Source organism: Phyllobates terribilis, unplaced genomic scaffold, assembly GCF_046119375.1.
Source record: "Phyllobates terribilis strain yellow unplaced genomic scaffold, ASM4611937v1 Scaffold_9__5_contigs__length_417890890, whole genome shotgun sequence".
In the NCBI taxonomy this organism is placed as follows: domain Eukaryota; kingdom Metazoa; phylum Chordata; class Amphibia; order Anura; family Dendrobatidae; genus Phyllobates; species Phyllobates terribilis.
In genome coordinates, this window is record NW_027362769.1 from 58,969,594 (window position 1) to 58,993,581 (window position 23,988).

Below are 23,988 nucleotides of genomic sequence, written 5' to 3' on the forward strand. Positions count from 1 at the left end.
CACAGACCAAGGTGCACCAAGGGGGCATCTATAGGACTCCAAATGCACCATGCGCTAAACTTACATTCTGGACATATTAGCTCCGCACATTTTCCATTACCTCTACTATCTTAGGTGTACTGATTGGGGGGGCTTTTCATTACTTGCTGCCTTGCCCAATTTCCACAGTCCCCAATGCTCTTTTTGGTGCACTTTGCAGCCCTTTTATTACCTGCAGTCTTGCCTACCCCATTATTCCTTGGGCCACATTACAGGAGGTTGCATTGTTTAGGCATTTCATGAGGATGTTGTATGGACTCTGGTATATACTGTATCTGTAACACACTTTATGGCTAATTCATTCAAATACCAGCATGGGTATAGAAAAACAGCTGACGCGTTTCGGATCTGGCTGACTCCAAATCGTTGATAAGAGTCTACATTAATCTTCAATTAAGAGTCTGCCAGACTCGAAACGTGTCAGATATTTTTATATGTCCATGCTGGTATTTTAATGAAGTCACAATAAAGAATCTTTTGCTTTTAATTTGTTTTGCTGTTCTGAAAAACCTTTCTCATCACTTTGAACAAAGCAGCTTGATACCTCACAAGCCTTATCCGGGCACCGTGGAGTGTCTTACAGGTGAAACAGCAAGATTAAGTGATTGTTTGGGGAAACAATGGAAAGGCCGCAGAAGTACAGGACTATTGCGGTTCTCAGTGGCAGCATAACTGCTGCGTGTGAACACAGCCTTGGGATTTCTATGAAGCTAGCAACACTGCAAGCTGCAAATGAGTTTCGGACAATATCACTTTTCTCTGGCAGAGACTCCCATTTTACTCCTCATTTCAATGAATGAAAATAAGGAGGAAAATCTAACTAGCCTGGTCAAGAGCAAGATTAAAATAAATATTTAAAATTGAGATATAGCATGATAATTTGATTAGTAGTCAGCATGGGACTGCTGAGCCCAGTGATTGGCTGCAGCGGTCATGTGCACTGTAATTGTGACGTCGCCCCAGCAGCCTGTAGCCATGTGATGTCACCACTGCAGCCTGACAATAAAGAGTAGGGGCAGTGGAGGAGAGGCAGTACTGCTATTGTGGTGAGTGGGTGACGCTTATTTTAATATTTTTACAGTGGCCATACCAAAAAAAAATAAAATAAATGAGAGGTGCAAAAATTCTTCTGGGTTGCAGATATGTTTTGTAAAGGTTCATTTAATTATGTTGGAAAGTATTTTTCAGTTGTCATAAAATAGAGACATCACTTACCACGTCTGCTTCATGAGGATTTTAAAGCCATCAGGACAAGTAGAAGGAACTGGAAGATGGAGACTGTTGCTTCCTACACCCCAAATAATGGCTGATGAGTCCACATCCTTGTACGGGATCTCTCCAGTTAATAGCTCCCACAGCAAGACCCCAAAAGACCTGACAAATCATGAAAGCAAAGTTATTACACGCAGCGCAGATAAAAAACTGTAGTTGATATGGTGGGTCATCTCTTGTAACAACAGAATACAAGCCAAACATAAGGCCAAAACAAAGATACCCAACCTATCACTCCCCAAGAGCCATCACAAACCCATTTCCCTAGACCCCAAAGCATGTTTGACCCTAGCTAGACTGGGGGATCATAATTAGTTTTGACCCTTTGGAAATTAGTGGCCATGCAAACAGCAGAGCCATTATGAAATCATGTGCTGCGGTATTATGCCTGTGTTACATTGAGAATATCTACGTCGTAATACGGCACCAAATCGAATATGTAACTATTTTTTTTCTGCATGTCTTCCTATGAAATAAAAGTGGATGTAGAGTAGGGCCCCATTGACATCTATTGAAGCTTTATTATAGCTCTGAACACTTTGGAAGATACAGTACATGGAGCCGTAATACAGTGATCTATAAGGAATTCTAAATTCCCAGTCTTAACACTTTGATTTTTAATAAATTACATAAATCTACGAAATATGATCAGATATAAGAGGAGTGACCAGGACACACATACATTAGATACAATAGCTCCTACTTACCAAATGTCCACTTTTTCTGAGACGGGCTCATTGCGGATAACTTCAGGAGCCATCCATGCCACAGTGCCAGCAAATGACATCTTGGTGCTTTTATCGCTAAGTTCTTTGGACGTTCCAAAGTCCGAAATCTTCACTGCATCTGTGTGGGTGACTAGGACACTGGAAGGGATACAATTATACTCAGTATTGGTCTTCGAAGAACAGTATGGAGATTAACATCAACACACAGAGAATAATTTGGCTTGTCCGTACAATACTTCTTTTATCACTAATAAAGTTAATCTGGCAGCTTTTGCATTATGAAATATTTTAAACTTACTTGGGTGATTTGAGATCCCTGTGGATTATCTTGTGCAGGTGGAGGTAGTTCATGCCGCTAGCGATTCCACTTGACCAGTCCACCAGGAGCCTAGGGGTGACCTTTCTTCCAGCCCTGAGCACCTCATAAAGCTGTCCATGGGCACAGTACTCCATGATAAGGCAGTAACATGGAGCCTGTGTGCAAACACCTCTGTATGGAGCACAGAAGAGAGTACAAGAGATCAGGTTAGTAGCATGAGCAATGAACTCCTTACTTAAGACTAAAATATATCTAGCAAGTGAGATGTAATATAATTTGTTCTCATAGTAAACTCTAGTGATTGGAGCTAAAGGTATCTTTCCACACTCAACATTTATCACCTATATACAGGATAGGTGATAATTATCTGATCACTGGGACCCCAACACTGGGACTCCCACATCACTAGAAATGGGGGTCAATTTCCCTCTTTCCTTAAGTGATGTGGAGTTTTAATGGAGTGGTGGTTCAGCATGTGCGCTCCTGCTCCATTTAGTGTCTCGGCTCTAAAGGAAACACCTGAGCCATGTACTCCTCCATCACCACTAGTCCCATAGACTGCGAAAGGGGTAGCAATGCGCATGTTTGACTACCCCTCCATTCAGACTCATCAATATGGGGACAAAAGTACTGGGACCTCATAACCCCTTAAGGACGGAGCCAATTATGTCCTTAATGACAGGCCAAATTTTACAATTCTGACCACTGTCACTTTATGAGGTAATTACTCTGGAACGCTTCAACAGATTCCCCTGATTCTGGGATTGTTTTTTTCATGACATATTGTACTTCATGCTAGTGGTAAAATTTCTTCGTTAAGACTTGCGTTTTTTTGTGAAAAAAAAAGGAAATTTGATGAAATTTTTTCAATTTTCAAACTGAATTTTTATGCCCTAAATCAGAGAGATATACCACACAAAATAGTTAATAAATAACATTTCCCACATGTCTGCTTTACATCAGCACAATTTTGGAACCAACATTTTTTTTTTTTTATAAGGGTTGACCAGCGATTTCTCATTTTTCCAACAAAATTTACAAAACCATTTTTTTAGGGACCACATCACATTTGAAGTGACTTTGAGGGGTCTATATGAAAGAAAATACCCAAAAGTGACACCATTCTAAAAACTGTACCCCTCAGGGTGCTCAAAACCACATTCAAGAAGTTTATTAACCCTTCAGGTGCTTCACAGGAACTGAAGCAATGTGGAAGGAAATAATGAACATTTAACTTTTTTTCACACACATTTTAATTCAGGCCCCAAATTTTTAATTTTCTCAAGGGTAACAGGAGAAAATGGGCCACAAAATTTGTTGTGCAATTTCTCCTGAGCACGCCAATACCCCATATGTGGGGAAAAAACACTCTTTGGGCGCTCGGCAGGGTTCGGAAGGGAAGGAGCGAAATTTGACTTTTTGAATGTAAAATTTGCTTGAATAATTAGCGGACACCATGTTGCGTTTGGAGAGCTCCTGATGCGCCTAACCAGTGGAAACCCCCCACAAGTTACCCCATTTTGGAAACTACACCCCTCAAGGATATTATCAAGGGGTATAGTGAACATTTTGACCCAGAGGTACGACACAGAATTTGATAACATTGGGTCATCATAATGAATAGGTTGTCACTAATCTTGAGCGCAAGTGCTCACTACTTGAGTTTGCATCGGGTGCTCGGGTATGCACCAAGTATCACGGATGCTCGAATGACATGCTCGAGTCCCCGTCCCGCATGTTTAACGGTTATTAGACACCCAAAAAAAACATACAGGGATTGCTTATGTATGGCAGGCAATCCCCGCGTGTTTTTTTGGCAGTATAACAACTGCGAAACATGCAGGGCGGGACTCGAGCATGTCACTCGAGCACCCGCGATACTCGGTGCATACCCGAGTACCCGATGCAAACACTAGTCGCAATATTGTAATTTTTTTCTTTACTTTTGAAAAAATCACAACCCCAACACAACCCTAACAAAACCCTAGCCCTAATCCTAACCGTAACCCTAACACAACCCTAATCCTAACCGTAACCCTGGGCTAACCCTAACCCTAACCCTGGGCTAACCCTAACCCTAACCCTGGGCTAACCCTAACCCTGGGCTAACCCTAACTCTAACTCTGGGCTAACCCTAACCTTGGGCTAACCCTAACCATGGGCTAACCCTAACCCTGGGCTAACCCTAACTCTAGCCCTGGGCTAACCCTACCCCTAACCCTGGTCTAACCCTAACCCTGGGCTAACCCTTACCCTGAGCTAACCCTAGCCCTAACCCTAGCCCTGGGTTAACCCTAACCATAACCCTGGGCTAACCCTAACCCTAACCAAAAATATATATTTTTTATTTTATAATCTTTATTTACCTAAGGGGGGACAAGGGGACAAAAGGGGGCTTTATTTATTCATTTTTTTACTTTGATCACTGTGATAAACCCTATCACACTGATCAAAATGAACCAATAGGGAAAATTCCCTGTTATTGCCGGACACCGGCCGGCAGATCTCGGTGGGCGCACTGCGCATGCGCCCGCCATTTTTTCTGCGGCAATATGCCGAAGAGCCGGGGGGAGATCCGGGGATGATCAGAGGATGGCGAAGGTACCAGGGGGCTTCATTTCTCTCTCCTCTGACATGTATATCAGAGTGAAATGTCAGAGGAGAGAGAAATGATTGTAAACCGCGGGCACGCTTTTTTTTTGTGATCGCCATTATTCGGTGAATAACAGCGATCACGTGTCAAGGGTCCGTAAAAAAACGGCCCTTATCATATTCTCCAGGGTCTCAGCTACCACCGGTAAATGCGTTACTGCGGTCATTAAGGGGTTAATCATTGAATTTATGTTTTTAATTTAGTCCCATAGTCCAAAAAGTATAAAATCCTAGACAAGTAGTCGGCCTTTACAAAAATTTGTGAAAGAATGGGTCTTTTTATATGATCTGTAATTGGATGCCACAATTGCAACAAGTCAGTTTGTGAAATTTCTCCACTCTGAAATATTCCACGATCAACTGTGAGTGGTATTATTGAACTCCGCCTCAAAGTTACAGAGCAGGGATCACTGAGTGCTGAGGGGCATAATTCATAAAAGTCACCACCCCTTTGCTGACTCAATAACTGTAGAGCTACAAAGCTCTTCAGGCATTCAAATCAGCACTAAATCAGTGTGCTGGCAGCTTCATTTAATGGTTTTCTATGGCCAAGCAGCTGCATGAACACCTTACATCACCAAGCACAATGCCAAGCATTGGCTGTAGTGGTGGACTCTGGAGCAGTGGAATCTTGTTGAGTGATGAATTGCACATGCCTATCTGGCAGTCTGATGGACGAGTCTGAGTTTGGAAAATACCAGGTGAACGTTATCCGCCTGACTACATTGTGCCAACTGTGAAGTTTGGTGGTGGAAAGATAATACTACAGAACTGTTTTACAGGTGTTGGCCAAGGAGCCTTACTTCCAATGAAAGGAAATCCTAATGCTTCAGTGTGAAGAAAATATATAATTGTAGGGGAAATGTATGAAAGCAGTAGAGTTACATTTAGTTGACAAAAGGACAAACTGGATTTACCAGTATTGCAGGAACAAAGGGGCTTTCCCTGGAGGTGTCAAACATGGCACCTCAGCTCAGAGACTCTGAGCTTTAAAGGGTTAACAAATGGTTATTATAATGAAGCTGAATATTTCCTATGTACTGTATGGAGGGAGTAGCTAGAGACACAAAATATTTGAAATGCAAGGCCCTGGCCCCTAAATTAGCCCACTGTGCAGTCACAAACAGCACTTTGTAAATAGTCCAATCCAGGTCGTCCTGAAAATCAGAGCCCGTGCTCAAGCATATAAGAGCTGGGTTGCACAAGACAAAAGTTGTTCACATATGGTGGCCTGCCTATGCTGGTTGTGATCCATAATTAATTTCTCCTTCCCTCAAAGAAACTAAAGATAACTTCAGATGGAAACATTTAAGTATTTCTGTTGTTTCTCCCTTTTTATTTTATAACTGTTTTGCATATTTGTGTGTTGTTTTATTTTTACCTTTTCATATATTTTCTTGTAAGTACTGTATTTCTATATTACAGATTAAAAACTTTAATAAGTCTGGTCATTGTATTCTCTGAATAATCCATAGACTTTCAGACAGTGTGTGGCCTTTTTTGATTCTCTAATATCTTTTGGGGACTCATCGCCCTGTGTGTTTGATGAGTGGTGGCCGGTACCATGTTGCATATCCGTTTTGTGACATTTTGGATAATTGTTTGCTTCCAACTTTGTGGGAACATTTTGGAAAAGCCCCTTTTCTTTCCCAGCATGATTGTATACAGTGCACAAAGCAAGGTCCATAAAGGCATGGTTGGGAAAGTTTGGTATGAACTTGATTCGCCAAATAGAGCCCTAATCTCTACCCCATTGGGATGACCTAGAACGGAGATTGAAAGCTCGGCCCTCTCATCCAACATCAGTGTCTAATCTAACAAATGCTCTCCTGGATGAATGGGCAAAAATTTCCTAAGACAATTCATTATTTTGTAGAAAGCCATCCCAGACGAGTGGAAGCTGATCTAACTGCAAAGGGGAGATCAACTTCATATTAATGTCTATGGATTTTGAATGGGACATCATTAAAGCTCCTGTAGGTGTAATGTGTAGATGTCCCATTACTTTTGTCCATTTGGTGCATGTGGATATGTGCTAAATATTGATTCTGGGAAAACCATTTTAATACCTCCTGTGCAACAATCAGACATTTGCAAAGCAATAACATTACACATGTGACTGACAATAGCTAGTGCGGCATGCCAATATAAAAGACACAGGAGTGGAGTTGTTGAGTATATTCTCATCTAGCAGAGCAGAATGTTACATTTTCCACAAATCATAAAAAAATAAAATCGCCAGTAACCATAACTTATTTTATTGTCCGCAATTATTAAGTTGTTAAAAATACTTTTCAGCTTTTTCTTGAAAAAGTAGGTCACAGCCTCTTGTGCTCTCCATTATAGCTCCAATATAAGTTGTCAGCTTCTAGACAGGCCTGCTTATCAGGAGTATTTTACAGCTAGAGATACAGGTAAGGAGACCTTTGGGAGCTGTATAGAGGCCATGATTTTCCTAGTCGTCCACTTTGGACAGTTCCTTTTTGTTTGTTTTTTTAAATGATACCACAAAATAGGCTAAGCATAGGGTGTCCTGGTGTTGAGAACCTCAGCACTCAGCTGTACTCTTTGGGGGAACCAAAAGCAAGTGGTCAATTCTCCTGCTGTGCCACTACATGGGAAACTATGTGTAATCCATGAACAGGCTGGAGCCATCAAAGAGAATGAGAAGGAGAGAGAGATGCTCTAGATAACAGCTCTCCATTCTGGCTGAATGAGTCCTGAGAGGCTTTTTCTTCTGTTGACTTAGAATGTCATAACAGGGTTTTCTAAACCGGAAAAACCTATTAACTAAAGATAAGTTAATCAAAATTGTACATAATTGGGACAAACTTGACAACTTACAAGGAAGTAATTAAAGCATTTATTTTAGGAAGAACTGATGATTGATATATTCAGAACCAAACAATTGTAGGATTCTGGCAATAAGCCTGAAATGTTGGATTAAGAGATAAGAGTGGAACCTTTCTTCTACTGGCAGAGGACATGATGGTACATGGTGCATCTGCATAAAGCATCTTCTGAACATCCTAACTTACTCTCGCCTTAAATGAACTTGAGCTGATTGTTTACTGGATATGCCACAAAAATCAGATAGGGGGGAACAGAGAGAAAAGCAGGGTGACAGAAAGAAAAGACTTATGAGCGAGACCAATGTATCAAGACAGAGGAAAAGAGATTACACCAGGGATGTCAAACTCAAACACACAGGGCCAAAATGAAAAACTTGGACAACGTCGCGGGCCAACCAGTATACAGTATAGTGTACCCCACATAGTCCTCCAAACAGTATAATTGCCCCACATAGCTTTCCATACAGTATAATGGGCCGCACATAGTCCTCCAGTGTAATGGGCTGCTCATAGTCCTCCATACAGAATAATAGGCCCCACATAGTCCTCTATACAGACTAATAGGCCCCACATAGTCCTCCATACAGAATAATGGCCCCACATAGCTTTCCATACAGTATAATGGGCTGCACATAGTCCTCCAGTGTAATGGGCTGCACATAGTCCTCCATACAGAATAATGGGCCCCACATAGTCCTCTATTCAGAATAATGGGCCCCACATAGCTTTCCATACAGTATAATGGGCCACACATAGTCCTCCAGTGTAATGGGCTGCACATAGTCCTCCATACAGTATAATGGGCCCTACAAAGTCCTCCATACAGAATAATGGCCCCACATAGGGTTGGTGGTTCTGGTGTTGCGGGCCAAATATAACCACCCTGCTGGCCAGAGTTTGACATGTATGGATTATACAAATGTGAGAGTCAGCAGGTAAAAAAAATAAGAACAATGTTGACTGGGAAGTAGAAGAGGGGGGAAATTAGTTAGATTAAGGGATAATTTTCTGGAAAATGAATAAAAATTATCAAATAAGAATCCAAGTGCCCTTAGACAGAGCTCTTTATAGACTTTACTTACAGAAATCTACTGTAGTGATCTGTATACTGATGCTCATTCAGACAGAATTTCTGTTGGCAAAAGAATTGAGACAATACTGCAGCAATGCAAATTTGTAATATTTCCATATCCTGATGATCCAACGCAGTAGTATATTGGTCATTGGCATACCAGCCAACCCTATTTCACATTTGTTACATTATCTTCTTCAATGCAGATTGCAATGCCCTAAAATACTGTATAGGATGTTAGCGTTAAAGGGGTTGCTTGGAACTTACTTGTGGATTACCTAACACGATTGGTGGGTGTCCGTCCATTTAACTGCTTTCTGTTCCAGCAGCGTCCGGATGGAAGCGATGTACAGAGCAGAACACCACAGTTCCGTATGTTATTTAGTGGTCGCTGCTACTCTGTACATCGCTTACATTCAGCCACTGCTGGAACCCAACTGGTCTCTGATGGATAGGTCATCAGTATATAAGCTTGTCATAATCATAAAATAACTGTTGACTGAAAGTACAATGTACATGTATATTTCCATAAGGAGAGAAGAACATTCCGCCTGCAGGAACAAAGAATCAGCGATATTGAAATCCAACATTTGTTTTGTCCTGACGTCTGCAGTCAGGAGGCCTTTTACACAATTGTTGGTCCATTTCACCAAAATACAATTGCCGTACATTTCCAGCATAAGTACTTTACTGGATCATATACAGTATAATGAATGTATGCTATTTTTGAGTTGCCAAAACTTCTTACTTAAGAGAGCTCGTAACAAATATATCCATATCAATATAATAGCCAGATATGCCCCCAATAGAGTTTGCTAGCCACATATTACAATAGATGGAAACCTCGGATTTCCCCATAAAAGTGTGGCAATCTTTCGGCTTTAGAAACAGTTTCCAGTAGAAAAATAACAACACAAAATAAACACAAAAGCCCCCCAAAAATAGCATTTCCCAGTGAAACATGTATGTTAACTGTCACGGCGGTAAACCATGTGTCTCCTCAGTGCCCCTCTACTAACTGTGCGGTTTCTCCCCATGTCAGGTCAGCCTTCTGAGTCTGCTTCTTGCAGCACTGCTGATTCTGCTGTGGCATTTATTTAACTTTAGGAGAAGTGGCCAGTCTCTGCAGAAATTGAACCCAGCGGTGTCCCGCAGAGATTAGCTTTCCTGACCTGTCCCATGCTAGCAGGGTCTTTATTGGTCAACTCTTCCTACCACTTCGCGCCCGAACATTGGTTTCTACCTTGTTAGCACACGTTATGCATTCCTCTGTATTCCGCTCCCCGTTAACGACCCTGCTTGTTTACCTGTCCTGCCTGACCTCTCTACTCCTGACCTCAGCTACTTTAATTGATCCTGTGCTGCCAGCCCCGACCTCAGATCGTCTGACCACACTTCTGTCTCACCCCTCTAAATCACATCCGCGCCTCTGACCCTCCTGTCAGCTGCTGCAAACCCAGGGACTGGCTTGAAGTGGCACCTGGTGTCTACCGGTGGCAAAGCATATCCTCACTATAAGAGGCTCTAGCAAACACCCGGTAGTCACTTAGTTACGCCCCTCCAGGGTAAGCCCGTCCTGTGGCGCAGTGGGTCCACCTCCACCAGCATTACATAAACATTGTGGTTAGCGATTTTAAGGTGATTGTTCAGTAAACATATGAAACAGGCAGATCAGGCCTTTAAAGTTTTTGTAAGTTGTCAATTTATCAGGCAAGTGAATTTGTCCCTGTATCTTATACTTTCCTAGACTGTCTTTAATATATTGGAAGCCTTGACCTCTTGAATTTAGATTTCATGTACAGTACATTTAGGAGTTGTTTGTATTGGCAGCTTATGACAAAGCCAACATCACTTAATGGCAAAGACACCCATGAGTATAATATAAAGTGGATTGCCTATTCTATTGGTCTTAGTTCTAACATATCTTATAGACTTGTCCATTTTTTGAATGGGCATTGTGTAATACTAAATTTATCCTGTAGCCACTGCCGGCCGCTTTCTGCATCATCTGCATAAGTAACAACTGATTACCAGAAGTTCAAGCTACTACACTCATGGCATTCAGCTGACTATGAGTGTTACACGCCTGTCCTGGGAGTCCCAGGCTCCGCTTCCATCCCTTCTGTTCACTGCCTTCTATTGTGCTCCATGTCGGGTTTTGCAAGTTGCCTGGTAAGGATCAAATACATTATCGCCCTAGACGTATTTAAGGTGAATTTAGACACACACATGTGTCTTGAGATTGAGACTCTAAACTTTAATGTTTGGTGTGCATACTGGGCTTTTACTTGCTTCCCACCCTGCGGGGTTTCCTTTCATCCGTCTTGTTGCTCCTGAGATTCCTGAGGGTGCCAAGTCCACCCTGCCCACATGAGCTCCTGCATCAATGCCCGGGGCACGGACCTGAGGCTTAGAGGATCCATCTCACCTGGTGAGCCTAACAATGTGTGGGTTCAAGATACTATACTCATGGCATTCAGCTGACTATGAGTGGTGCCCAATTTAGGAATTGGGCTATCCAGATGTGACAACCAACCCTTTTAAAGGTTTCATTTGGACCAGAGGCAAAATGACCATTGGGTGTATCCAGATGTCGTCTCAATTTGTTATAAACTAGTAAAAATGATAGTTATTACAATGTCTTTGCAAATGAAAGCTGCTTGTCAAAAGACCTTAACAAAAAGCAGGAATAGAAAAGTTTAATGCCCATATTCTTTTTTTTTCTGTATATACGTTTTATAGTGACAATCTGTATTTTTCTTAATCTTAAACCTACAAGCAAGACATCATCCCAAAAGGGGTTATTACTGATGATTCATTTACAGGATTGTAAAGGTACTGTATCTGAATGAGTCATGTAATGGGTAGTAATCACGGTACATACTTGAAAGCAATGATGTTGGGGTGCTTCAGCTTCCTCAGGTGCTTAATATCAGTCTCTTTTTGTTCTCTCACTTTCTTGATTGCAACTTCCTCTCCTCGAAACTTCCCTAGGAAAACGGCTCCTTGTGCCCCACTGCCCAGCCACTGCAGCTCCGAAATCTCCTCGAAGGGAACCTCCCATGTGTCTGAGAAGTAAGGAAAAGATTAAAGGCACATAAGTCTACACTATACATGATTTATATACATTCTGGAAATATTGTCATCTATGTATAGCAAAATATACATAAAAGGCAGAAAAAAAATGTAGTTACAGCTGTAGTGGACTGGATTTACCAGATGTGACACAGTTGAGTTTGTCATTATCAGAGATCTGTAGTCCTGCAAAGTCTGGATAAGTCTTGGTTATTATCAATTTGCTGTCACAGAGAAAAACACCAGAGCCCCAGAGGGGTGACAATTTCAGCTCTACATCTTTACCTGATATATATCGTATATAGCAAAATTCAAATGGAGAATTTCAAGTGTCCACCATCCAACATACAGCATATAGCACCAAGTGTTCAGCTATGGTGAGTCTTAATACACCCCATTATGAACACACTAGAAGATAATAATTTTACAGGAGTTCACTGTATTACAAAAAAAATAAATAAAAAACACTCGCCAAATGCAAACTTTTAAGTCTACATTAATACAGATTTTCACCATGCAATCAGTGTTGCCGGCCATACAAAAATTCTTGGACAGTTCTTAAAAATAGGCACTTTTTTCATGTCTGTAAAAAAAAATTGTTGCATCTGTGATTTTTTGGAAGCTGAAAAACTTCTACAGATTATTTTGACTGTAATTATCATCCTTTTACAGTTCACAGTGAATGCAGCTGATGTCTCATATCAGAATTATGGGCTGCAGACATGTATGTCTTCTAATCATAATAATTTATTATGGTTTTCTAATGTGTCCGTAAAAAAAGTTGTCTGTCCGTGATTTTTTTGAGAAACTGTCCTGAAAAAATAAAAAATAAAGTTGGCAACCCTGCATGCAATGAATCTCCACTGTCACATCCACAGAGATAAAAAAAGAAGAGTAGATGATTGTACACTAGACTGTTAACGCTACGATCATGGCTTCCGTTTAGGTGGCAGTTGCGCGAGATTTGTTTTCAAGTGGATACTGGTAAATCCCGATGATCCCTATTGAGCTTTACAAGGTCCATTGAGGTTCGAGTATTTTTGGCACTAAATTTGACTTTTCATATTGTGCTATTCTTGCTATCAACTATACTTAAATGCCTATACTGAAATGTCTCAACATAACAAGGGTACTGCACAAAATATTGCTATAGCCTGTAATAAAGTAAACATAACTGTCCAAAAATCTCTAAGCAATGGGAGGGTAACTCTTCATAAAGCATAAATATATATGTCACACCCCCAGAAGAAGCCAAGAGCGAAACGCGCGTCGGGGTGAAGGGATGTAGGACTCTTATCTTTAATGCCATTCGAGGGTAAAAACTAACTTTTCATACCTTTGTTTATGTTTATTGACAACACTTAGTATCCATTGGGCACTAATGGTTATGAACTGAACTTTATTGCCTTAGTCTATACTTATAGTACATTGGTACAATAAAGGTTAAACTTATGCTTGTTTCATAACAAATGCTATTGATTTTTTTATCATTCCGTATCCCTTTTTTGGCACGAGGCACCTCTTTTTATATATTCTTTATGTTTTTAATGTGATTAATCAATAACTTAATATTTTTAATTATACTCTTTACTTGTACACTTCTTGACCTGATATCCTCCTGTCAATGGTCCTTATGTATTTAGCCTGTAATAGAGGTAGAGGTTCTATTTTCAATGTTTTATAGAATCTCAATTAGATAATGCAAAAATGTAATTGATATGAATCCAATTATTGATCCCAAAAATGAAGGGTCTTAGATCAGGGAGATGGCCAAACGAGCCACGTTAAGGCCTCCATACACATTCATTTAAAGTCAGCTAAACCCAATGATTTATGTTTACTTTGGACAACCATCAAATGTGTATGGGGAACTCTTGACCCTTCCCTCAGTTTGGGCAGATCGAATTTAACCACCAAATCCATTTGCTCTCCCTGGCCACAACCAAAGGTCTGGCAGTATCTCAGTTTCCACTCCCTATTCAGAACACAGGCATGCTTGGCCAAGAGGGATCCAGATACTGTAGCGGACCAGTGTTCAGCTGGCAGCTACATGGTGTGTATGGCCAGCTTAACCCTTCGTAGACTTAACTAGTGAAATAATATTTATAAATTGAGATCATGCATGCACAGCACAGAGGATAGGCACTGCTAATTTATAATGGCATGTACCAGCAATCAGAACCTTTCAATCAATGCATTTAATGGCATATTCTCCACCCAGACAAGAGGAACTTCGTTCCCCAGCGGCTAAAAGGGATAGCCACTTTACTGTAGCTATTAAAAAAAGTATAATTCTGAAGTATGAATTTACTTGGTGGAAAAAAAAACCATTAATTTCCACAAAACTCATCACCAAACATTTACCACTCTAGAGTGTGTTTAAGTGCAGTTTCTAGTGGATGTTATAGTTTCCATTGTGGTTAAAGAAGACCCACTAATAACATCTTCATCGCTAAGGCTTTCACAACAGTGGCGACTGTATTAATGTAATCATGTTAATAGATGCACTTATTTTTCTTAATAAATCCTATCCCTTAAAATGAAATACAACTAAATGGTTCTCAAATGTGGTCCCAAAATAGTCATAATTATCAGTATTAAGGATGTGGACAACACATGCACTTCTGTACTACAGAGCCGTAGACCCTCATAGACCGTATAATGATAATACACTACAAGAATATGGCATCCAATGCAACATGGTGCAGATAATTTATGTTTGAAAAAAGGATGCGATTAGTTTTGAAAGCACATTTGAAAGTTGTCCTTAGCTTCATAATTTGTCAGATTTTTTTTCTATGTAACAAGCAGTTTTAGGGCATTTTTGGTGCATTAAATTTTATGACCCCAATCCACTAAAGAAATTTCGTCAGAATTCTGGAATAAATTGTTTTTGAAAAGTCACAAAATTTTGTCAAACTTTTGAGACTTTAGGCATTTTCACACCAGTTTCTCCCAGCTCTGCCAGAATGGGCAGAATTGGGCCGGGATGGAGGCATAACGCCACGGCTAGTCTAATTCATAACAAGCTGTGGCACACGGAGGTGTACGTCACTTGTCAGATGCTTCTGATCCATTAAGAGGCATGTATGTCTTCATGAATCAGGACGGTTGGACTCCACCACTCCCCCCTCATCAAGGTCGGCAAGAAAATCATCAGTTTGATGAATTGGGGTTTTGTAGCATTTTGCACATCCAGGCCCTCATTCCTCAAGATTGGTGATTTTCTCACCGGTCTTGATGAAGGGTCGTGCTGGAGTCAGACGCTCCTGATACATTAAGAGGAGCATCCTATTAATGAATCAGGAGCGTCTGACGATTGTCGTGCATCTCACCACAAATCTTACTCCAGTCCCAGATTGGATTGAGATTTCTGGCATAGAGAACAGCACAGCTCGTCTAATTCATTCAGTTATGCCCCTACCGTGCCCCCGTCCTGCCTATTTTAGCAGAGCTGGAAGAAATTGTTGTGAAAATGGCAAAAGTCACAGCATTTTTGCACAACTCCGAGTTGCGACATAAATTGGCGACATATCAAAGAAATTTACTCTAGAATTCTGTCAAAATTGCTTCGATGAATCGGGGCCACAGTTTTTCTGTCATGTTTCCAGTCCTATAATGAAGCCTATGGAAAAAAATGGCAGAAAATTAAATAAAAAAGACAATAATAACAGAGAAAAATGCCGTAAAGACTTTACTTTAGAAAAATTCAGTGTGTAAAACCAGCCTCAGTGAGCTCTGAGTGCGCTATTTGTTTTCTGTTTTTCTACATTTTCCTCTTTCTTAATTGTGTTTGGCCTGGTGAACAGAAGGGCGTCCGGCATGCAGAATAATAGAAACTATATTGTGTGGTGCAAACAATGCAGAGATGCTTCATGTTGTCACTGTCTGGGGAGTAGCAAACAGCTGTCGACTATGGATTTCACCCCCTCCCAAAAGAAAAACCTTCATGTCTCTCATTACAGACAGAAATCCCCCCTCCACCCCTCGGACAGTGGAATATACATCAGCTTCTGTGTCCTAGACCCCACTCCCACCTTTCCAGCCTAGCCTTGCCCTCCACATGACTATAAGACATGGACACTGACTGACACACAAGCTCTTCACTCACTAGTAAACAATAAGTGCTATAATCCGCGTCCTGCTGCTGCAGACAATAGTCAGAGGAGGGGAGGGGGTCACCATCTGCTCAGCCACATCAAGAAAGATGGAGAAACTTCAATGCATCCCTCCGAGCAGAAAAGTAGAGATTTGTGCCACAATGTGCATGTATTTTTGTATTTTGCTGATGTGCTGTTGATTGGCATTGTGTAGGCAGAGGCTGACATCAATAAAAGCTTCTCCTAACATCCTCATAGGGACCCCGTAGAAAAAAAACATGGCTAATATTCAGTGTGGTAGGTAGGGGCTACAAGATCCCGTGAAATATATATATATATATATATATATATATATATATTTATATATATATACACACATACACGATGATCTGTGATTGAAGCTTTGGGTATGTGCACCTTACGTCTTATAGACGCCGGTGTATCCAGAATTTTTTTTAAGCCAAACTAGTCGACATTGTTTTTCCTGAAACATATTGTTTGTCCTCTTTTCGCCTCCAGTGTCTTTTTAAAAAATTATATATATAGAATGACGGCAGCTTACAAACGGAAGCTGCCAGAAGAATGGACAGGTCGCTTCTTTTAGCCGCTTCACGACTTTCAAAGCCTGAAGCAGTTAAAAGAATTTAAAAAACACTGAACACATGCGCAGCAAGTAGTTTTGACATGGTGCGCATTTACTTCATTGTTTGAAACATTTATTGAGAGCTTTTTCAGGGGTACCAGCCATAATCCGCCTGAAAAAGAGTTTATGTTGACATACCCTTATATGCAGAGTATATAGGGGTTTCCTTACCTTGCTGTTGCAGTTTATAATCCGTAGAATAAGCCTTGCCTATCATATTCCAAACAGGCCTCAGACATCCAAAAAGTCCCTCCAAGAATCCTCCATTTCCACTCCCAGAGCGACTAAAATGTATCTTGATGTCTTCAGTACCACTATTACTGCCTCCATCGCCTGAGTGACTGCTGCCCTGTGGTGCAATATTCTCCACTTCATCTTGGTCCCTCAGCTGCAAAACACTGTTCTCAAACTGATCCCTCGAGTCCTCACTGATGGAAGTCAGGACGGCTGCGGTGATGGGGCTGTTGGCATTTTCCAAGTTATCACACTTCTCCAGAGACTCTTGAGACTGATGGTGACCAGTTGTGTTGTGATCGCCATAATCCACTATGTACTCCTTATCTTCCCGTATTGAATCAACAATAAGATTTGGAGAAGATGACCAACTCAATGGTTCGTGCGGACTGGCCATGGTACCATCGATGTGCATGGGGCAGCCAACCCCAAGACACCAGATCTTGAGGCGGTTTGTTCAGCTTAGCTTGGGAACTAAAAGCAGCTCACATGGACCTGTAAACAATAAGAAAAAAAATACATAGTAAATATATAATATCTGATTGAAAAAAATACTCCAAACTATATCACACATCAAAATCCCATCAGACTTATCAGTGTCCATCACGTACAACATCTCTGATGTCCTCTTGTAGGAGACCTCAACAGTTTGCTCCATCTGAACTGGAAAAAGTCTGTAGGATATCAGTCACATGGACACATGTATTATGTTAGGAAATGCCATGAGTACATACATACATTTTTTATTTTGGCCATTTTTAATTACACAATGATTTTAGTGAACCCTTATGTCATATATTATAAGGATGTGCTTCCCTTCTACCGTTGTAGGGTTAATCTACAGAAGAGCTTGATTACAGTGATGGTAAATTTCAGCTATGGACTGAAAAGCCAATTAGTTAAGTAAATAAGTGACATGACTATAGGTGGTGTCTGCTTTTGCATGCAGATTCCGCCCATGCCCTGTGCAGCGCTCACATTCAATTACCCATAATGCACTGTACAGGAATTAACAGAGCGTGACGGTATCAGAGCAGAACCTCTGGTGACAGCTGCCTACCACAGCCTGTCCTTGGGTGGAATAAACCCATTCAACTCGAAGTTCATTAGAGATGTTCTGCAGGTTTATGGGAATGTGAAGACAACTCTTCTTAATGACATACCCTGCAGTCCAGCGGCCGCCGCGCTCTGTGCTCTGACATTTTTTTAAGCTTTTAGCAGCGTCTTTAATAGTTTTGCAAATGCATATTTTAAAAGCAGCTTCACAAAAAGAATAGAAAGCATTGTCTAAAATAGTAAAAAAAAGCAGACAATTTACCAGCCATGCACAATATAAAGATTTGCTGTGTGTATCATGTACTGATATATTATTGCTTATACCTAGGTCAAATTGTATCTCTCTCTTAATGATGTCCATTTCTAGGAAAGCTGGCTGACACATTATATAACTGCTACAAGTTGTCTCCCAGAATGACAGCACAAGAAAAGGGTACCAGTTTGTGGTACATCCAACCTTTATTCCAGTTCTGGAGGGTGGAATGAATAAAAATAATTCCGGAATTATTTTTTTGTGTTCATCTAGTCTTCTAAATATATATACACAGTATATAGGTAAGGAGAATTGGCGTGCACACAGTCAAAACTGTGAGGTGCAGGTGGAAGGGGATACTAACCCCTGGAACACAGGAATTTCACCGCACACTCTTATTTCATAGATGACATTACTTTATTAAAACAGACATATGTTCAGACTTTTGCAGGAAAAGTGCAGGAATTGAAGCAACATATTAAGTTACCACTCAGTCCTGGGTCTTTATCACACAGTCGCTGGTGGGGAGGTTATGACAGGTGCTCCCGCTCCTATGTCCTGTCTGTCGTGGTTATCTACAGTTGAATCCAAGAGTTTACATCCACTATATAAAAAGACACATGCATGTTTTTCTCAATATCTGGCATAAAATCAGAATAAACCTTTCCCATTTTAGATTAGTTTTTAGATCAATTAGGATTACCATACTTTTTAATATTTGCCAAATGCCAGAATAATGAGAGAGAATGTTTTATGGCATTTTTATAACTTACTGCAAAGTGAAAAGTGTTATGCTCGGGCCCGGACTGACTGGCGTGAGCGTGATTAGTGGTCCCACTGTACCATGAACTGAGGAGTGCCTGGAGGGGCGTAACTAAGTATCTACCCGATCCGACCAAGGTCGCACGGCGGCTAACGACTCCGTGAACCAAGGAGGAACCAAGCAGAAGGACCAGGAGCTACTCCAGGTCAGACCCCGGTCACAGCTGTTGACCCGCACTGGGGAATACAGGAACAGGCAGGTTAGGCTGGCCCACAGACAGGTGGGTATTGGCAGGCACGGCTGGAGTGCAGACAGGAGGATACTGGCAACCACGGCTGGTATGCAGACAGGGGGGTACTGGCAAGCACGGCTGGAGTGCAGACAGGGAGGCGCTAACAGGTTGGAGCGCAGGCTGGATAGGGTCCAGTACAGACTGGGATTCAGGAACAGAACCGCAGATGCGGTAGACAAGCAGAGCAGAGAGGAACCGCCGGAGCAGTGAGCAAGGCAGAGCAGGGCGAAACCTCCGGAGCAGTGAGCAAGGCAGAGCAGGGCGAAACCTCCGGAGCAGTGAGCAAGGCAGAGCAGGGCGAAACTTCCGGAGCGGTGGGCAAGGCAGAGCAGGAGGAGCCGCCGGAGCGGTGAGCAAGGAAGAGCAGAGAGGAACCGCCAGAGCGGTGAGCAAGGCAGAGCAGAGAGGAACCGCCGGAGCGGTGAGCAAGGCAGAGCAGAGAGGAACCGCCGGAGCGGTGAGCAAGGCAGAGCAGAGCAAAACCGCCGGAGCGGTGAACAAGGCAGAGCTGAACTGAACCACCGGAGCAGTGAGCAAGGCAGAGCAGAGTGGAACCGCCGGAGCGGTGAGCAAGGCAGAGCAGGAAGGAACCGCCGGAGCGGTGAGCAAGGCAAAGCAGAGCGAAACCGCCGGAGCGGTGAACAAGGCAGAGCAGAGAGGAACCGCCAGAGCGGTGAGCAAGGCAGAGCAGAGCGGAACCACCGGAGCGGTGAGCAAGGCAGAGCAGAGTGGAACCGCCGGAGCGGTGAGCAAGGCAGAGCAGGAAGGAACCGCCGGAGCGGTGAACAAGGCAGAGCAGAGCAAAACTGCCGGAGCGGTGAACAAGGCAGAGCAGAGGGGACAGGGCTCTGTTCACACTGAACAGACTGGAAGGGACAAGCTGAACCAGATACACACGGTACTTTCAATGAAGTAGCGAGTGGACTCTAAACTCACAACAGAAGTACAGAGACAACGAGTAGGAGTTAGGTGCAGGTTCGGAAACTGCAGGAAAAGGGAAGGTACGGACACAGAGACAAACAGGCTAGGAGAGTGTTCAGACAGGAACTGACACTGCAACAAGATACCTGAGTGAATCTGGGTTTACGGCCACCAGAGAGGCGGACAAACAGGCTAGGAGAGTGTTCAGACGGGAACTGACGCTGCAACAAGATACAGGTGCGAATCTGGGTATAAGGCCCCCAGAGAGGCAGACAAACAGGCTAGGAGATAGTTCAGACAGGCCGGGAAATACAGCCCCCTGGTTGGCGGACAGGCAAGAAACAGAACGGGACCTGGCACATCAGAGGCAAGGAGCCCTCTGAAGGTAAGAGTTGCTCAGGCACCTTCTTCTGGGAGAAGGAGGTTTAAATATCCAGTGACCCACAGCAATAGGCTGGGGACGCATTAGGGGTGTGCCCACAGCAGCTACAAGAATCAGGAAGTAACCGGGCCCCCGCCCTAAGCAGTCAGAGCAGAGGCATGCACACAATATGAGCAGGAGCAAGATTTGCAAGCTGGACTGAAAGGTAAGATTGTGATCTTGCATAGTGGGAGATGGTGCACTATGCAAGCATGCCGCCAGGGATGTTACAAAAAGTTTACATACACTAAGATTACTATGCCTTTAAACAATTCTGGACTGCCCATATGATGATGTCATGTGTTTGGAAGCTTCTCATAGGTTTTTTTGGCAACATCTGAGTTAATTAGAGACACACCTGTGGATGTATTTTAATGCACACCTGAAACACACCGCTTCTTTGTGTAGCATCATGGGAAAGTATAACATCAGCCAATATATCAGGAAGAGCATTGTGAACTTGCACAAGTCTGGCTCATCCTTGGGTACAATTTAAAAATAACTGAAGGTGCCTCGTTCATCTGTACAAACAATTATATGCAAGTACAAACAAGAATGTCCAGCCATCATATCGCTCAGGAAGGAGACGGGTTCTGTGTCCCAGAGATGAACGTGCTTTGGTCTGACATGTGCATATCAACCTAAGGACAAAAGCAAAAGACCTTGTGAAGATGATGGCGGAAGCTGGTAAGGTTGTGTCAATATCCACAGAGAAACGAGTACTGTTTCAATATGGGCTGAAAGGCCACTCTGCCAGGAAGAAGCCATTACTCCTAAAGAAACATAAAAAAGCCAGATTAATGTTTGCAAATGCACACAGGAACAAAGACCTTAATTTTTGGAGACATGTCCTGTGGTCTGATGAAACTAAAATTGAACCTTGTGGGCGTAATGACCATCGTTACATTTGGAGGAAAAAGGAAAAATGCCTGGAAGCCTAAGAACACCATCCCAACTGTGAAACACGGGGTGGCAGCATCATGTTGTGGGGTTGTTTTGCTGCAGGAGGGACTGGTGCACTTTACAAAATAGATAGCATCATGAGAAAAGAAGATTATGTGGCAATACTGAAGCAGCATGTCAAGACATCAGCCAGGAAGTTAAAGCTTGGGCGGAAATGCGTTTTCCAAATGGACACTGACCTGAAGCATACTGCCAAAATGGTAACAAAGTGGCTTAAAGAAGTTGTCCAGTACTTTATATTACCCCCCCCCCCCCCCAATGTATCCCCCCGGGGCCCCTAAGGATTTTTGTAAATACCTTACGTTGCTGTTTCTGCCTGCGAGTGGCGCTATCCTTGGCTGCTCACAAGCATCACGTGACCCCGCACTGACGTCATGACGAGTGAGGCGTGACTCAGTGCTGAGGTCCCCGCGGTGGCTGCTGGGTTGTGGGCGTGGTTACCCCCGTGTCACACCCAGCATCCACCGTGCGCTTTTCCAATGAATGGGGAGAGGCAGAGCGCGGGGTAAATGCCAGGTGTGACGAGGGGGTAACCCCGCCCACAACCCAGCAGCCACCGTGGAACGCAGATGACAGAGACCCCCGACTGCTGCCAGCACTTGTCGTGACGTCAGCAGATGTCAGAGACCCGGTTGCAGCCGGGGATCACGTGATGCCTGTGAGCAGCCAATGTTAGCGCCGCTCACAGGCAGTATCTGCAACGTAAGGTAATTACAAAAATCCTTAGGGGCCCCGGGGGGATACATTGGGGGGTAATATAAAGTACTGGACAACCTCTTTAAGGCTAACAAAGTCAATGTTTTGGATTGGCCATCACAAAGCACTCATCTCAATCCTATCAAAAATTTATGGGCAAGTATGAAAAGGCAGGTATGTGCAAGGCAACCTACAAACATGGATCAGTTACACCAGTTTTGTCAGGAGGAATGGGCCCAAATTCCGACCAACTATTGTGAGAAGCTTGTGGGAGGATTTCCCAAACATTTGACCCAAGTCATTCAGTTTAAGGACAATGGTACCAAATACTAATTGAATGTATGTAAACTTTTGACTTTGCAGTAAGTAATAAAAATGCCTTAATACATTCTCTCTCTCTCTCTCATTATTCTGGCATTTGGCAAATATTAAAAATTATGGTAATCCTCATGGACCTAAAAAAGGAAAGGTTTATTCTGCTTTCATGTCAGATATTGAGAAAAACATGCAGATGTGTCTTTTTATATAGTGTATTGTAAGGCAGCACTTGTCATTATCCTGGGGGATACTTGCTCGCTGCGTAAATCAACTCACATATGATAAGCTCTCTGTTTTTTCAACAATGCTCAGCAGTTTATTACACTTCATAAACAGCTTCTTTCCGGGTCCAACTCCGTGGCCCGCCGACACACTGATAAAGCCCACGAGCCCAAGTGGCAGACCGGCCCACTGGGCTCTAATTACAGCCTTCCGCAAGGAAATACTAAAACAATGTCCATTTAAATGTCCATAACACACAAGTATTACCTTTGCCGACTTCAGCTGTGATAGTCCTTTTCATACACCACCCCTGTGTCTCTACGGCTTACCACACGTGGTCTCCAGCCGTCACTCCCTTTAAGGCTTACTGGCATATTACACATATCATACCCAGGCTTCACCCTTCAGGACGCTTGTGTGGCACTCCGAGGCTTACTGGCATCCCCCATACTCTCACACAGGGATCCAGGCTTCACCTCCCAGGAGTCCACCAGGCCTCACCAGGCCACACACGAGCGGCGTTCCCCCCACACACAGGGAACAGCCTCGTGCCTCTCACACGGTGTGCACACAGGAGCTCCCAACACCCAGGAACTCCTATACACCGGAACACACCCACACAGGAACACACAGGGTTTATATATACTGCAGCACACACACACACCCATCAGATAGGTCCTTCTGTGTGCATAAGGACCTGTGTGATGTCACGGTCATGTGACCAGTCAGTTAAAGGGGAAGGTACATGGTCATTCAAAACACACTGAACCATTAAAGGGATGTCTGCTACATCACAGTATGTAAACTTCTGGTTTCAACTGTATAATGGCATCTATGAAATAAGATTGTGCGGAAAACTCCTCTATATATAGATATATATTTATATACAGTACAGGCCAAAAGTTTGGACACACCTTCTCATTTAAAGATTTTTCTGTATTTTCATGACTATGAAAATTGTACATTCACACTGAAGGCATCAAAACTATGAATTAACACATGTGGAATTATATACTTAACAAAAAAGTGTGAAACAACTGAAAATATGTCTTATATTCTAGGTTCTTCAAAGTAGCCACCTTTTGCTTTGATGACTG

The 23,988-nt window shown here is 42.6% G+C and overlaps 1 protein-coding gene across 4 annotated transcripts in view; it reads right to left on the reverse strand.

The window, feature by feature from the left end:
• The window catches only part of MAP3K13 (mitogen-activated protein kinase kinase kinase 13), a 100,384-nt gene that overhangs the window by 15,943 nt on the left and 60,453 nt on the right, over positions 1 to 23,988 (reverse strand). For 3 of the 4 annotated variants that reach the window (XM_073646523.1, XM_073646524.1, XM_073646526.1), the window contains exons 2-6: positions 16,924 to 17,481; positions 11,819 to 12,002; positions 2,338 to 2,529; positions 2,019 to 2,177; positions 1,255 to 1,413 (exon numbers count right to left, since the gene is read on the reverse strand). In XM_073646523.1, coding sequence (XP_073502624.1) covers positions 1,255 to 1,413; positions 2,019 to 2,177; positions 2,338 to 2,529; positions 11,819 to 12,002; positions 16,924 to 17,401 — 1,172 coding nt within the window. In that variant the 5' untranslated portion in view covers positions 17,402 to 17,481. Of the gene's footprint in view, positions 1 to 1,254; positions 1,414 to 2,018; positions 2,178 to 2,337; positions 2,530 to 11,818; positions 12,003 to 16,923; positions 17,482 to 18,782; positions 18,890 to 23,988 lie in introns of those variants that run through there. The other variant, XM_073646525.1, reaches the window with a different exon arrangement.